The sequence below is a fragment of the Geospiza fortis genome, unplaced genomic scaffold (genome assembly GCF_000277835.1).
Source record: "Geospiza fortis unplaced genomic scaffold, GeoFor_1.0 scaffold16, whole genome shotgun sequence".
Lineage (NCBI taxonomy): Eukaryota > Metazoa > Chordata > Aves > Passeriformes > Thraupidae > Geospiza > Geospiza fortis.
The window spans coordinates 14,776,154-14,790,623 of NW_005054302.1; the positions used below are offsets into that span (position 1 = coordinate 14,776,154).

Below are 14,470 nucleotides of genomic sequence, written 5' to 3' on the forward strand. Positions count from 1 at the left end.
AGACTGGAGCCTGGGGAAAATGTGCAACTTCTTGCACTTACAGAACTTCTGGCATAGCATGAGCCAGTGTTTACCCAACAGCAGTGGTCCATAGACCTCATAGGTCATTCTGTGGAAAGTATGAGGGGTTGGGAGAGTCTGAAAAATTATGGGGCTGGGGTGTGGTTGGGAGAGCACTCCAGAAAGGCAGTGGGAGTGCTCAGGCTTCCTGCAGCCTCGAGGAAAGAGCTTTGCTTGAATTAGCTATACTCAGAACACTTGGGTTGGAGGCTGCTGCCACTTAGCCTTTGCAAATGCTTTACAGCAGCATGGCATTAGACCATCTTCTGTGTTTTCCATGGCCAGGGCGGAGAGTGAATTGGGATACAAAAGCAGTAAGGATTTCTCAGCCATGGGTGTTGTTTTGGGACATAAGTGGTACATTCTGACAAATGAGCTGCTCTGTTGGAGAGGAAGGAAAGGAAGGGTGGTGCTTGACTGGAAAGACGCCTAACAAAGTTAGGGTCAGCTTTAACTTCTGTTTTAACTTAGGAATGTGCTGAAGACTGTCCTCTTAAAATGCAGACAAATGTTCCAGGAGCTTTGCCCTGAGAAACCTGGATGGAGCTGAAATTGGATAATGAAGGGAAGAACTTGTGTAAGTAAAGCTGTAACATGCCAAGGGGAGAAAAAATTCTTTGCAACAGTCAGCCCCATCTGCATGTAGAATTAATAATATTTTGAAAATACACAACAGGGGAGAAAAGTCTCTGTCAACAAGCAGACTGATAAAGCTCAAATGGATATAAGACTTTTGTGTTTATTTCATTAGAGTGGTTTCTTCCTACAGTTGCCTAGTTCTAGACTAAAAAAAAGGAGAAAGATTAAAATTATTGTGTGTCTTCTGGAAGATACAGAGCTATTAGAGTTATAATCATTGCAAAAGAATTTAAAGAAGACTTTAATATTTTCCAAAACCTTTTAACCTTTTAATGTATACTTTTGTGAAACATACCTTAAGAGCGCCAGTGCCTAAATTTTTCAACAATAGAAGTGTGGTTTAACCCCAGTATTGGAGAAACCTACCAAAAATAGCCTGAAAGAACATGTGTTTTTCTCCAGTGTCTTCAGGCCACCTTTAGGTCTGTTCTTTGGCAAATTCTATAATTGACTCATTCTGTTCCCCATCTCAAGACAGGTGAGGGACAGGTAAATTCAGGCTGATGAGTAACTGCAGTACAGTCAGAACAGTCAGAAACAGTCTAACTGCAGTACAGTCAAAACAGTCAGAAAACTTTCAGAGGCTGCAAGTGTTGTTATAGAGGTCTTTTCTTCATGAACTTTGCATGAAGAGCATACTAAAATTTGAAGGTTGCTGATTCCATCAGTTATTGCACACTGAGTATTTCCCTGAAGAGATAAAAAAAAAGCTGAAGAGTAGAGGTATCCGGCAGCCCATCTTATTCTACCAACTTTCAGACACATAGAAATTGCATAAAAGGTAGGCTTGGACTACAGTTCTAACTTTTAGGCAGAGACTTTGCTCACAGACAGCAAGGTTTGCACCAGAGCTGGAAGCAGAAACAGAAAACAGGTTCCTGATTGTTAAATCAGTGGTTCACTTAAAAGGTCTCTCTTCTCAGAGTATGGTCCTGTTTCCTGGGGTGATGCTCCATCTGGTGGTGAATGAATAAAGAACATTACCACAATGCAGTTTTAAATCAGGTTCTTCTTGAGGCTTTTAATGTTGAGCCAAAAAATTTTCATGTCAATATGGATCGAATTTGTCCTTCCTAGTATAGGTAGGAGAGCTTGTTTTCTCTGGTGCATTTCACGCTTATGTTTCACCACAGATTGTATTGGGGAGCTCTGGTTCCATGGCTAAAAGTCAAAGAATTAACTTCCTCTGCAAGTGCTACAGACACAGTTAGGTTCACCTGAGAATGCTTTGCTGTCACCATGAGCTGTGTCACAAAAATATTTACAATGACGAAATGAAGCAACTTTTAGAAAACAAATAAAAAAATCCTCTGCATAATTAGAATTTTGACTCCTTGCTATGAATTTTGCATCTGTTTCTGTATAAGCCAGCAGCAATATATGGTCTTTGTTGCTTCCTGTATTTTTAAATTTTTCTCTGGGCGTGGTGGTGAGGGCAGATGTAGAAACAGTTAGGGCCCTTGTGACAAGAATCCCCACTCTAACTAACAATTCCTGTTGCCTTGGAAAGGAAAACAATTGGGAAAATGTCCCTAAATGGAGGGAAATAGATACACCCCTGTCATGGTTATGAGTTTGGCATAGAAGGGTATGTTTAGCCTCAAAGCCTAACGATCAGTAGACAGTATTTTTTTTACAGGTTTTCTTTAAAACCTGAACTCCCTAGTATCTAGAAACTGGGAATGGGAAAATTACTCTAAATGTAGGAGGATCATTACAAAATAATTTGTATTACATTGAGGTTGTTACTATTACAGGCATTATACTCTGGCTATACCTCGGGAAAGGAATTTTAGTGTTTTGTGTGTGGAGAAAAAAAAAGTAAATGTGTATATATATATATAAAATATGTTAAAGGCAAAATAGATGAATGTATGTATCTTTGTTTCTCCTCAGATTTTTTTCCCAATAATCCTGTTCTTCCATTTTAAAACCACAATGTTGAGATAAGTATTGTTGGGAGACAGGTTAGAAGACCCTGGGGTTTCTTAAATTAAATCTCCTTAGACAAACTGAATGCCTGTTTCCTCAAGCATCCTAACTAGTGATCATATGATAGGATCTCAGAGAGCTAGTGAAACTCACCCACCATAATCCTAGGCTTCAAAACTGAGAAAGAAAAAGCGCTTATGCTTGAGAAGCACAGTCTGGCCATCCACACAACCTGTAAAAATGGATCAGTTCTTACGTTCACAGCAGCTGTGAAAGGCAAAATACTGATACTTAAGGGGAACAGACTGTTCCCTCTGTGAGTTTCTATTCTGTAAGCTCAATCACAGCAGGAAAGAAAAGTAATTTACAATGACGCTCTCAAGCATATGCTACATTCAGTGAGCTCAGAGGCACCTTCTGAACCCACAGTGGCTACAGCAATGAGAGAGGTTCTAAATCTACAGTACTGAATTATTCAAACCCCATACAAATACATATTTTCATTTATAGCCCTAATGACTGGAGCAAGGGTAAGAGCAGCCACAGCACTCATGCTGGACTTAGTGACCTGACCCACATGGTCTAGTTTGGCCTGTCTGGCTTCCTGAAGCCCAAACAACAATCCCACCAGCATCTGGAATAACCAGAATGCAGCTTTGGTCAGAACAGAAGTAGATTGTTATAACTAGTAGAGAGAAGAGTGAGCAGCAGAGTGACAGCCTGTGCCCAAACAGGGCCCTTGGGTTTAAATACCATTTGTTCTATGACTTGCTATTCACCAAACCATGACAGTGAGGGCCATAGAAAGTTGCAACAAGGAGTAGTGACATGAGAATTATTTCATAGGGGGCAGCTCTGGCCAGTCAGATGAGGAAGTTGTAGCTAGTACCTCTTTTTCTTACAAATAAATCACTCCTTTGTTAATTAAATTGTGCTGATGGAATGAGTCTGCTACATCATGTAGACACATATTCCCTAACTCCTGATGCCTTGCAATGGCTTGTGAAGTGTTAATTGCTTATTTCCACACCAGCCAGATCCTTCCTTAAAAGTGTGAGAAGCTGAGCAGTGATCACTCTCAACTTCGATTTGGTCCTTCTCTCTTCTGATCCATTCTATCACCAGCTATGTGAGGCATCTGCTACCTGTGTGACAAAACTACCACATCCTGCAGCAGAATTTGACAGGTCACACAGAATGATCCTAATGACCCATTCTGATAAAGGAGTTCAGCCTGGGCCTCTGCTAAGTTCCCTCATTGCTGCTTCTCTACAAACACTTGGCCTACAAATGTGTCTTTAAGAAAATTAAGGCTTTAGTCAAGCAGGCAACCCAAATTTTTCAGGTCTTGCATCTGTGCCATGGCTTCTAGGAAATGAGCTTTGTTCCATAAATTACCTGGGGGAGAATTAGTTCTACTTTTCAAAAGCTGTTCTTACAACAGCTTTCCTGGATTGCATCAGTCTGTTTTCCTCCTCTTCTGGGTCCCAGGTTGAGCTCATTCCTTTTATTCATTGAGTCCCTCAGCTTTTATGGAAGGGAAGAGTTCATTTTAAGCTGAGGCAGAAATGACATAGGGTGTCACTGAGCACGTTCGAAGGACTGAGTTTCTGTTCTCAGGACAAGTGTACCTAAGGCTGACTTGACTTGATAAAGGACTCCTTAAAGGCTTCATTCCCCAGTCAATGAAACCAGTAAAAACTTTTATTTTCATGCCAGTGGTTTGGGAACATGTCTTAGTCCTTGGTTACAGAAAGTAACTTACAAAAGCAAGATCTATTGTTCAAAATAGTATTTCTGATCAAGCTAATCAAGTGAACAGAAGGGCCAGCTGGAGCTCACCTATGAGATATCTGGGTATGTGTAGCAGCAGCAAAAACTGCAGTGGTCATGAGAACCACTCAGACCACCCCAAAATCCTAGGGATTTATGAGCAAACCTGAGAGCCTTTGGTGCCAGTAACCTAGACAGCGTTATCGGACACCCCACATCTGTTTCTAAGAGAAACAAGATTTTACTCTCTTATTACTGGGAATAATTCTTCTAGCACAGCCGAAGTTCCCAAAGATTCCTCTTCATTACATTTTCATACAGGAAAAGTTAAAGATAGGTACTCCAAGATTAAGCTCAATAGTGTCTTACTGCCATAGAGGGAAATACTGCTCTACCATTTATATGAGCTGGGAACAAGAATATTGGTTGTCCACAAAATGGAAGAACTTACAGTGCAAGTACCAGCAGGAAAACCATCAGCATATTCACAGTTGCTTGATTACCCTTCAAATGAGGAAAAGAAGGAAAAATCTGCATTCAGTTTGTGTACAACACCCCAAAGCACCACACAAGTATGACACAGTGCTGCCATTTTTCAACTTGTAATTTTTTCCACTTTAAATGCAGTTTCAAAGTATTTCTACATGGAACACTGATTTCTTGTTGCAGCCAAGCACTTCAATTAAATAAACCAACATGCAGACTAGTCATTTTCATTGACTTTAATTTTAAATACTGTTCAAGAGTAATATAAAAGTTACTAGTTTGTCTATTCAGACTAATCGTTGTTTGGGTTTTTGCCCTCCTCCCCCACAAAAATCTTCAGTAGAGTTACTGGATGCATCTTTCAGGTAACGCTTTAGAAAGAACTCCAAAATGACAGAATTTAAGCTTATGTTTTCCAGAAGAGAGGGTTCTGTGTCAGACGTCTCTGGAAGTTTTCATACCTAGAAAAATTAAAAAAAAAACAACAAAAAAATAACAGCTCCTGCATATAAAATTGTGTTTTTAAAGAAGGGTACAAATAATTTAGTCTATGCAGAGAACATGATAAATTGCATCTACTTCACACCAGGAAATCACAAGTCCATTTGCATATCTAGAATATTTGCAGTTGGACTTGTGTATTTCACCAAGATTAATTTAATTAAAGCAGTATCCCAGAGGAGACTCATTCAAACTTAGTAAAATTGTAAGTTAATTTAGATTTGACATGAGGAAAATTTTCTTCACTGAAGGGGTTGTCAAGCACTGGAAGTGGTGGAGCCACCATCCTTGGTGGTGTTTAAAAGACATATGGACATGTTTTATTGGCCCTGGGTTTGTGGTGCACTTGGCTGCCAGAGGTGAATGGTTGGACTCCATCTTAAGGGTCTGTTCCAACCTAAACAAGTCCATGAATTATAAGTGACTGTTTTATGCATAGCATTTTTGGGCCAGGAAATCATGAATGAATGTATGAATCTGAGGCTGGATAGTAATGTTTTAGTAAAATCAAATAGAGAAATGTAATTCTCTAACATACAAGGCAAACATGTATGCACACACATGCTGTCCTAATTTCACTTTCCATACTCACAAAACCAAGCAAACCATAAACAAACAGCATCAGAATTCACTGTTGACACACAGTGAAAAAACAGACAAAATATACAATTTCTGTGCCTTTCTACAAGAAAAAAAAATTAGAGAAGCCTATAGGCTTTGAGTCACAAAAGTTAAAACCCCCCTTTTAATCCTCACAAACCCAAAATGTAAGGAATCAAAAGATACTGCCAATGAAACAAAGGAAACCACAAAATGTTCTCCTAAACCTCATAGTTCATAGCCCAGCTCAAGTGAGAAAAGACTGAAGGGTTTTAAACCAATTCAGCCTCACCCAGGCACTCACCAGTCACATCAGAGACCCTACCCACATACAATACAGTTCATGGAGTTTGTAGTTACCTTCTAAATATAAGGCATCTGCATCAAATTATACTCCCAAACAATACATAGGGCTCTCATCAACTGCTTGCATATTCATGAGATCTTACTAATGATAAAACTGTATTCAGATAGTCTCAAACAGTGGTTAAAAAAGGGCTTAGGTTAATACTGCAGAGGCTAAATAAATAAGGCCAAACTGATAGGAAAGACGTTTTCAGATAACCTAAATGATTGCCTGCAGTTCACAATTTATCTCCAGACTACACAGGCTATCCCCAAACAGTTATTAAACCAGTCCCTCGAAAACAACTTCCAGAGGGACTTGTGTATTTACACTCAAGGATCTTGGTGACACAACCAGGTCAACTAGTAACATGATTTCATCACCTCTCACATATTCTTAAGTAAGGCAGCTATGCTGAGATTATGTCTAGGAAGAGACCAAATAAAACAAATAAGCATAAATTGACAAGTGTCAGTGTGCTCTGTCTTCCCATAACTCCAGAGCATTTGCATTTTCAGCAACACAGTGCAAATGCACATATGTTAAAAGCAATCCTTTTAGAACCAAAAAAGTTTCATTGGTTGCATAGCACTTTTCTAACACAAAAAAAAAGCTGACAAATAAATATAAAAACAGTGGGCAGAACCTCTCTATACTAGAAATAAACAACAATTTTAAACACTTCTGCGTCATCTCACTGAATACCATGACAATAGTTCAGTGCTTAGAAATTATGGTCTAATGCCTGGGAAAAAAACCCATTTGTAAGTAGAGATCACTGCCATTACCATTTCAGAACTACATTTGCAGGAATGAAAGCTTCAGAAGGATTTGGGGTCATCTGGGCCTGAGTGACAGCAAACGAGGAAGCAAAATTATAGAAGTTATCCAACATCTTCTGAGTGAACTGAAAAAAAAAGAAGAGATATTTTAAGGAAGTTCTTTCTTCAGTTTGAACTTTCGTGCAAAAGTTTAAGATATACAGCTCCTACATGAAGTAATTTTGTCATTACTTCATCATTGTCATCTAAAACACAGTGGGAAAGTGGATGTAGTAGGTCCAGAGACAATCCTAAGCTTCAGTCTTGCCCTCAGATCCATCTGGCATCCAGAAATCATTTTAAGAATTTTCACTTGCCCTCTCCCTGCTCAGTTTCATCCAACTGGACAAACAGCTTTGGGAAGAACATTTTCTGTTTGTGTGACAAAGAAGTGATGCAGTGACAAGAGCTGTCCCTCTCCTCCAAACTGAATAATCAGAAGAACTCCAGACTGGGCCAAAGCTGCCATTCCAGCTCCCAGAAAAGCACTTGTTAAACGATTGAAAAAGGCTGCAATCTATTTACAGCACATCAGACTCCAGTGACAGGGCAATTTCCTTTAGCATTCCCCACAGAAGGGCTGCTGTCCTGGCATCTTTTACCACAAGATCTTGTGGGGAAAACACCTAAAGGATGCACAGGGCACTCCTAAACTGTAGGACTAGGAAAGAAAAGAGTGAAAGAGAGGCCAAGAAATAGTAAGCCCTATGTGCAGAGGATAAGGCTGTAGGACATTCCCAGCCAGCCTACAAATATACAAGTATACAGTACCTCCTTATTTCCTCTATTAAAAAAAAAAAGGAAAAAAAGTTATGCTTTGCTTTCATGGGAGAACAAGGAATTTTCATATAGAAAATTTCACAGACAGTGAAATGATACAGGAAAACAAAACAGAGCCTGAGTTAATAAATGCAGTCTTGTGCTCCCCTCTGACAAAAGGAGAAGAAATCATATCCCAGAACCCTACCCTCACTCACATGCAGAAGTCAACGGTTTTGTCCTACTTCTTTTTTATATATGTTTATACACATAAAAAAGACATATTAAATCGTAAATCTTCATAAAACTTACTAAAAATGTAATAGCAGATCAACTCCATAACTTAGGGTAGCAACAGACGATTCTGCCATTAAAAAAACACTTTTATTGCTATAATGTAGCAGTTCCAAAGAGCTGATGTCAAATCTTAAATGAAAGCTATTCATTATTCACAAATATGCTCCCAGTCATATATGACCTTCTTCTGCAATCTACTCCCTCAAAGGTTTCCTTCCACTTTGACCTCATACATTTTCTCTGTAGGAGTAAGTAGCACTTCACCCTTTGGGTCAACTGCATTCCTTGAAGGCAATTACAATTTCTGTTAAGATGCTCAGAGTTAGATGCTGCTCTTTTTCAACAGAGAAAAAGAAAAATTCACTTAACTGAGAATAACATTTGTAAAAATGTTATGCAATCATGAGGTGGTTCTTTTTCTTTAAATACTACTGCCAGAAAAATCCATGAGCCACCTTGCAAATGACCTGATGTGGCACATTATTCCTCCTAACTTAACTACTGCTATAATAAAAACTTGTGGAATCAGAAATATTATTTAGGTGTCATTAGCCCCTAACAACTCCAGAAAAGCTCAATTAACAGCTTTTCTGTTATATACAAAGATAGCTGGTCAACTCCTAGTCATGGTAACTTTCTGCAAGAAACATTACCTATCTGGAGCTACAATGTGTATAAACTGCCAAAGAACATCAGCTACAGTATCAGGATTACTGTACAATTACTGTACAATTACCAGTCTCCCTCAGCAAGCACCTGGAAGGAAAGTGAGAGGGTAAAAAAAGGCCTGAAGAAAAGCCCCAGCAACTGCTGAAATGCTAGAAGAAAATGCCAGAGCCATCAGTGTTAGGGAAATCAAGACGCACTATGCAGGTCTAGCTTGCCTGGGACTGCTGTCAGACTGCCAACTAACTGCCAGAGCTGGCTGAGGATTTCCAGAGGTTCAAACTAATGGACAGGCTGGGTTAAAAAATGGCACATTGTAGCCCAAGGCCTGATCCACAGAGAAGGCACTGTGGAAAAAACAAAAAACAATTCTGTGGGAAAGAGCATAATTCTGTAGTTTTGCAGAGCAACATCAGAAGGATTTCTCCAGGGAAAGCGAACTACTGAATATCTCTCTGCATCCATGCCCACATTTGCCTTAACTTGTGAGTAATTTCTGACCATCCCTGCAAGTCTACGTACTGAAATTTCAGCACCTAAAAATCACCAAAGAGCCAGTCTCTCTTACATGTATTTAGTCATAGCTGCTCCTATAAGAAGTATATAAATAATTTTAGAGTAGAGTGACACTGACACAAGTGAATTTCTTGGCCTCATGTCACTGAGGATGCAAATTCCAGTCTTTTACAGGAGACAGTTTTACAGTTTAAGAAAAAGTAATTTCATAGTATCAAGGCACCCAACCAAATGATTTGACAATTATTAGGTTGCTTACAATCCTACTGACCACCCCCAGCAGCATCCCCTACCCACTCCCCAATTAGTGCTTCAGAGGCTCAATTCTTGAGACTTCCACAGAAAGAGAATTTCTGAAAACGGAAAGTCCAGGCTACCTCTGTGAATGAATCTACTGATGACACAGCAGCACTTGCAACAGGAGTCTGCTGGGCCAGGTTCTCCAGCAGTTCCACTGAGATTCCAATCTGAGCCACTGTTGGTGTCTGTGGGAGGTTCATGGCACCAAAGGGGTGTTGACTTCCCTTCCCTGAAAGCACCACGAACAGCACACGTTAGGTCTGGCACACATGTAAAGGCTGTGTAACTTTAACTACCATGTTTCTCCTGTAGAAGGCATTCCCCAGCTCCCACCAGAGGGATCTCCCTGTCCCAGGAAATGCAGAAAAACCACAATCCAAGCACAGGCAAAAGGACACACAGGCACAACAGATAGAACAGTGTGACTGGTACATTTAAAAAGCACAATAGATCATTAGGAAATTTTTAAAAACCAGAAAAACATGACTTTACAGCTCCCTCTGAAGTAAATGGGAAGAGGGAATATGATCAGTGAGTGAAAGACAGCAGAACGTTTTTCTACAGGAACCAAGTTTTTAATTCACATTTGGGCAACTGCAGATAAACAAGAAATATGCAGCACTGCTGCAGTTGTTTGATCCACTCATTAAAGCCATGTTCTAGTGAAGCTGCTCTGAAAAAGTAGCAAGCACTGGTTTACGATCCCTCTGACTCAGGGAGGGCTGGGCAGCCCCAGGTCTCATCTGAACTGCTAAAACCGACCAAAAGCAGCAAAGGTCAAAGAAATAGTCACGGAACAGAAAGGTCTCTGACTTTGCAAGTGCCACAAAGAAAACAAGGAACCATCCCCAAACTGCATGCCACCAACACAGGCATCATCCCAGCCCTCTGCCCTCACTTCCGACCTTTCTCAACCAATACTTTCAGTCCCAGCTTCTGCCAAGGTCTCTGCAAACAAGGACAGAGACTCAGCATCACTTAAAGCATGCACTCTTCTGTCAGTATCTCTAAAGGACAATGCAGAAAAGGCCTGTGGGACCAGAGTGCTGTCAGTAAACAAACACTAATACTGCACCTGTGTTTGTGGAAACACAATAGTCAAGTACCCTCTTAACACAGAGGCAATGTTTCAGCAGCACTCTCTGGCCTCTTACTAGCAGGAGAAAGCAAAGGTAATCAAGAGCTGTCCTGCAGATCAGTCAGCACTATCTTGAGCTGCCAGAAAGGCTAATGGAGATCAAAAGCACCATCTCCCTTAGCCAAAAACTCAGCCAGACAAAACGATCTGACAAGTTGAACTGAGATCAGGACTGAAGACCTCAGGAACTCGACCATTCCTCTGCAGAGACACAAGGCACAAAGGAGCAAACAGCCAACCCATACAGAAAGTACACTCACAAACTCAGCACCCTTTTCAATTGAAGTGCTACTCCTTAGTCCAGATCCTACAGCTGCAATATAGTGCTACCTTATGAGTAAAGCACTCCTATTAAAATCTTACTTTAACACAAGCTAAGTAAGAAGAGAGTTCATCTCCTGAAATGCTATTTAGAACCTCTTCTGAGAAACACCATTTTATCGCTGGATGATCTCACATTTGCTGTTGTAGGATGCTTGCTTGATACAAGCTATCAGAAACCAAGTATCGAGTTCATTATTAAAATGCCAACAGCAACAGAGCTAGTACAAGTTTTGCATCTTGTAACATCTTCACCTGAGAAACTGACATTTCAATAAAAATGTATCATCTTCATAAACAGGCTCTGTTACAATGTATGATTACTTTAGACAGTGATGATACAAACAGTAAAACACATCCATTCCATTCACTTTCCATGAACTCCCACAGAACCACGGCCTTGGAAAGATGTCTGCCTAAAAATGTGAAACAAAAGCATCCATTGCCATCCTTCCACCAGGAGAAATACACTCCACGTTTTCCGTGCTTGGCTCTTGCAATTACCATTCCAAACCTTACAAATGCAGAGAACGTTAATCAGTACTGAAATACCAGCTCAGGTTTCTGTATTCAGACCCTACACTCTCCAACACATTACATCACTGCAGAGAAACTGCTATCAGAAAAGTATTTTCCCACCCATTTCTTTCCCTTCATTGAACCCTTAATTCAATGATTGAGCCCTTTACCTTTCAGCCCAACCACAACAAAACCCTTACCCATGTGTAGGCCTCAAACGCAGACATGGTATTAGAGCATAAAGTGCATCGCAGCAGAAAAGTCTGTATGGAAAAGGCTCTGCTGTAACTCTTATCCCACTTGTGAACCTACTCCCAGTAAGGGTGCAAAATACAATTCCAAAGTTTGTTTTCTATTTCTACCACATCTTCATAACATAAAAACCTTTCAATTCCAAGGCAGGGAGCATTTCTAAGCCCCTTCTTTACATGTAAACAAATGAAACTCTGCTACAACCACTGTTTCCCAGGGAGCTGACAGGGACACATCTTTGGTCTTCTCAACCAGGTATTAAACCCAAAATGCAGAGTTCAAGCAGCAGCAATGTCTCTCAATGATTCCAGCTCTCTGTTATGTAGTCTTCTCCACCCTAAAATTGTTTATGACCATGGAAACTTAGATTGTGTAGCTTAGACTGAGTCCACAGTCAGAGCTAAGCTGCAGACAATGGGAATGGCAGAGCTCTCTGCTGCTCAAATCAAGCACAGCAGTGCCTCAAGGCACTGCAAATGTGTTCAGCTATGTCATTGAGTTCTTCCTTGAGAGCAGCCCTTACCAGGAAATTACAGCTCATCATGCAAAAAGCATCTGAAAATGTATTTTCCTCCAACGCTGTCCGAGACCACACACCAGTGAGACTTTCAAGCAGAACAAATATACACCAAAAGCACTGGTGATATGCTTTACTGTTGCACTAACCACACAGCTTTGGGACACACAAAACCACATCCCCCCAAACCCTTCTGGAAGGTGCTCCCTCTTCTGAAGAAAGCCCAAATTTCTGAGGAATGTGTATGATCAGAATTCATTTTGCTTTGCAGCTTGAGAGCCCTTATCTCAACCATACTGCCACATCCAGGACTGACCCAAAAGAAAGAATGCCATGTTATGAATGAATGCATTTTAGCAGAGCAACCTCAACACTTAATTCAACAGAAATTTGAGTTAAAGATGTAGACAACATCCAAGCCTACAAAAGATGTGTACGACTTTATCACTGTAACACTTTGAGCTGCTTGACTGATGTATCTGTCCCTTTCATACAACAAAGCTGTGCCATTGGAATGTCTCATCATTTTTATAATGCACACAGCACACCCCTCGTACTTAGGAACTAACACATGCACACACAGACACACACACTCTACTCTGTGTGCCAAAAGTACTAAAACATTTGGAAAGCTGCTTTCCAATGGGGACATTCTCTATTGCACAGTTCTACAGAGCAACTGCCCCTGGCTGGGTAGTGCCAGCTGTCAGACATCACTGCCAGGCTCCACTCCCTGCAAAACCTGTCTGTGCTACAAAGAATACAACCACTTAGCAGAGGAAGCTGAAAGAAGATGCTGCTGGCATGTCTAGACAAACACCTAAAAACATGGCAGGGAAGTTACAAGGTCATTTTTCCTCTATGCAGAGGACAAAAACACATCAAGTCTGCTTAGAAGAATTTCCAGATCAACACCATACACAAGAGAAGACAAGACAGCAACTTCACAAGGAACAGTAACACACACATAGACTTTCATGAAGATGACAGGCTGCTTTTAGTACATCTGCTCAACACTATCTGAAAACACAGAGTGTGCTGCCTCTTTAAGTAGCTTTTTGTTCAAAGCAACCTTCACACGTTATCCCTTATGCATTCAGGAATGCATCTGTTGCACCGACTGCTATGTTCTACCAGTCTTACCGGATTTGAGACCAGAAATTTTGAAGATGGCACTTGGCTTCTCATTAGTGACAAACCCCAGCAGCTGCCACACTGCCATCCCACTCTGGTCTGGGTAACAAAAATAGACAGATCCTCCCATTCCATCTGGAAAAGGTATAGTTCCCAGCATGAAGACCACTACATGGTTGATGTTTTCATAGTCTGGTAAATCAAATACAAATTTGTCTTCAGCCACTTGTTGAGGCGCAGCTTGTACCTAAAGAGAACAAAACCTTTATTAGTATTAACATGTTTTTCATCTTCATCTGTCTGTGAATTTCCTTTTACAGAAATACACCTAAAGTGGTACATAACAAAAAGTGAGGAACGTACTAGCCTAAAGAGCAAATAGCCAGATAAAAGTCAAACACAGCAGAAGAACAACTGCAAAAAATATTACCAGAAAGACACAACAGTCTTGTTCTACCTGCACTGAACACATATCCCACCCGGGACTACAGGATCAGAATACCTTCGCTCCCCATGTGCGTAGGAGGAAAGTAGGGTGCAGAAGAGGTTGCCAAGTCACTAAGAAGTGGCTGTTGACCACCTGGCTGGCACAACCCCAGGATCATGGAAACCTGTTCACATAGGAAATACAATAGACCTTGAGAAAGGCAGCAGAAGGATGGCTGAATGAATGCCAGAGCAAAAGATACCCTCCTCTTTACCCGAGATGCCACATCCTTGCAGCCAAGGCACAATCTAGCCTTAAAAAGCTTCTTTTAAGCTCCCAGCTTGTCTCTGAGGAGACAACACCGCCAGGGGGATGGCAAGCGCCTCCCGGCAAGGACGCTCGACAAGGCAGCAGCCTGCGGGGACGCGGGGCAGGAGCCAGCCGAGCGCCGGGCCGGCGGGGGCCC

The 14,470-nt window shown here is 41.0% G+C and overlaps 1 protein-coding gene across 1 annotated transcript; it reads right to left on the reverse strand.

Moving 5' to 3' along the window:
• Window positions 1-4,990: 4,990 nt before the first annotated feature.
• Window positions 4,991-14,470, reverse strand: HIKESHI (heat shock protein nuclear import factor hikeshi). The gene is made up of 6 exons (XM_031066109.1): window positions 14,279-14,470; window positions 14,080-14,188; window positions 13,587-13,824; window positions 9,774-9,925; window positions 7,126-7,244; window positions 4,991-5,351 (listed from the first exon to the last, which is right to left on the reverse strand). The coding sequence occupies exons 3-6, from the start codon at window positions 13,735-13,737 to the stop codon at window positions 5,297-5,299; spliced, it is 477 nt and encodes a 158-aa protein (XP_030921969.1). The 5' UTR covers window positions 13,738-13,824; window positions 14,080-14,188; window positions 14,279-14,470; the 3' UTR covers window positions 4,991-5,296.

Bases quoted from the DNA above. Each gene is read 5' to 3' on its own strand.
- HIKESHI (XM_031066109.1), bottom strand. From the start codon at position 13,737: ATGCTGGGAACTATACCTTTTCCAGATGGAATGGGAGGATCTGTCTAT. The intron at 9,926-13,586 runs GTAAGACTGGTA...TGGTGCTTTCAG, and splicing joins AATTTCTGGTCTCAAATCCG to GGAAGGGAAGTCAACACCCC. The intron at 5,352-7,125 runs GTAATGGCAGTG...TAATTTTTCTAG, and splicing joins GCAAATGTAGTTCTGAAATG to GTATGAAAACTTCCAGAGAC.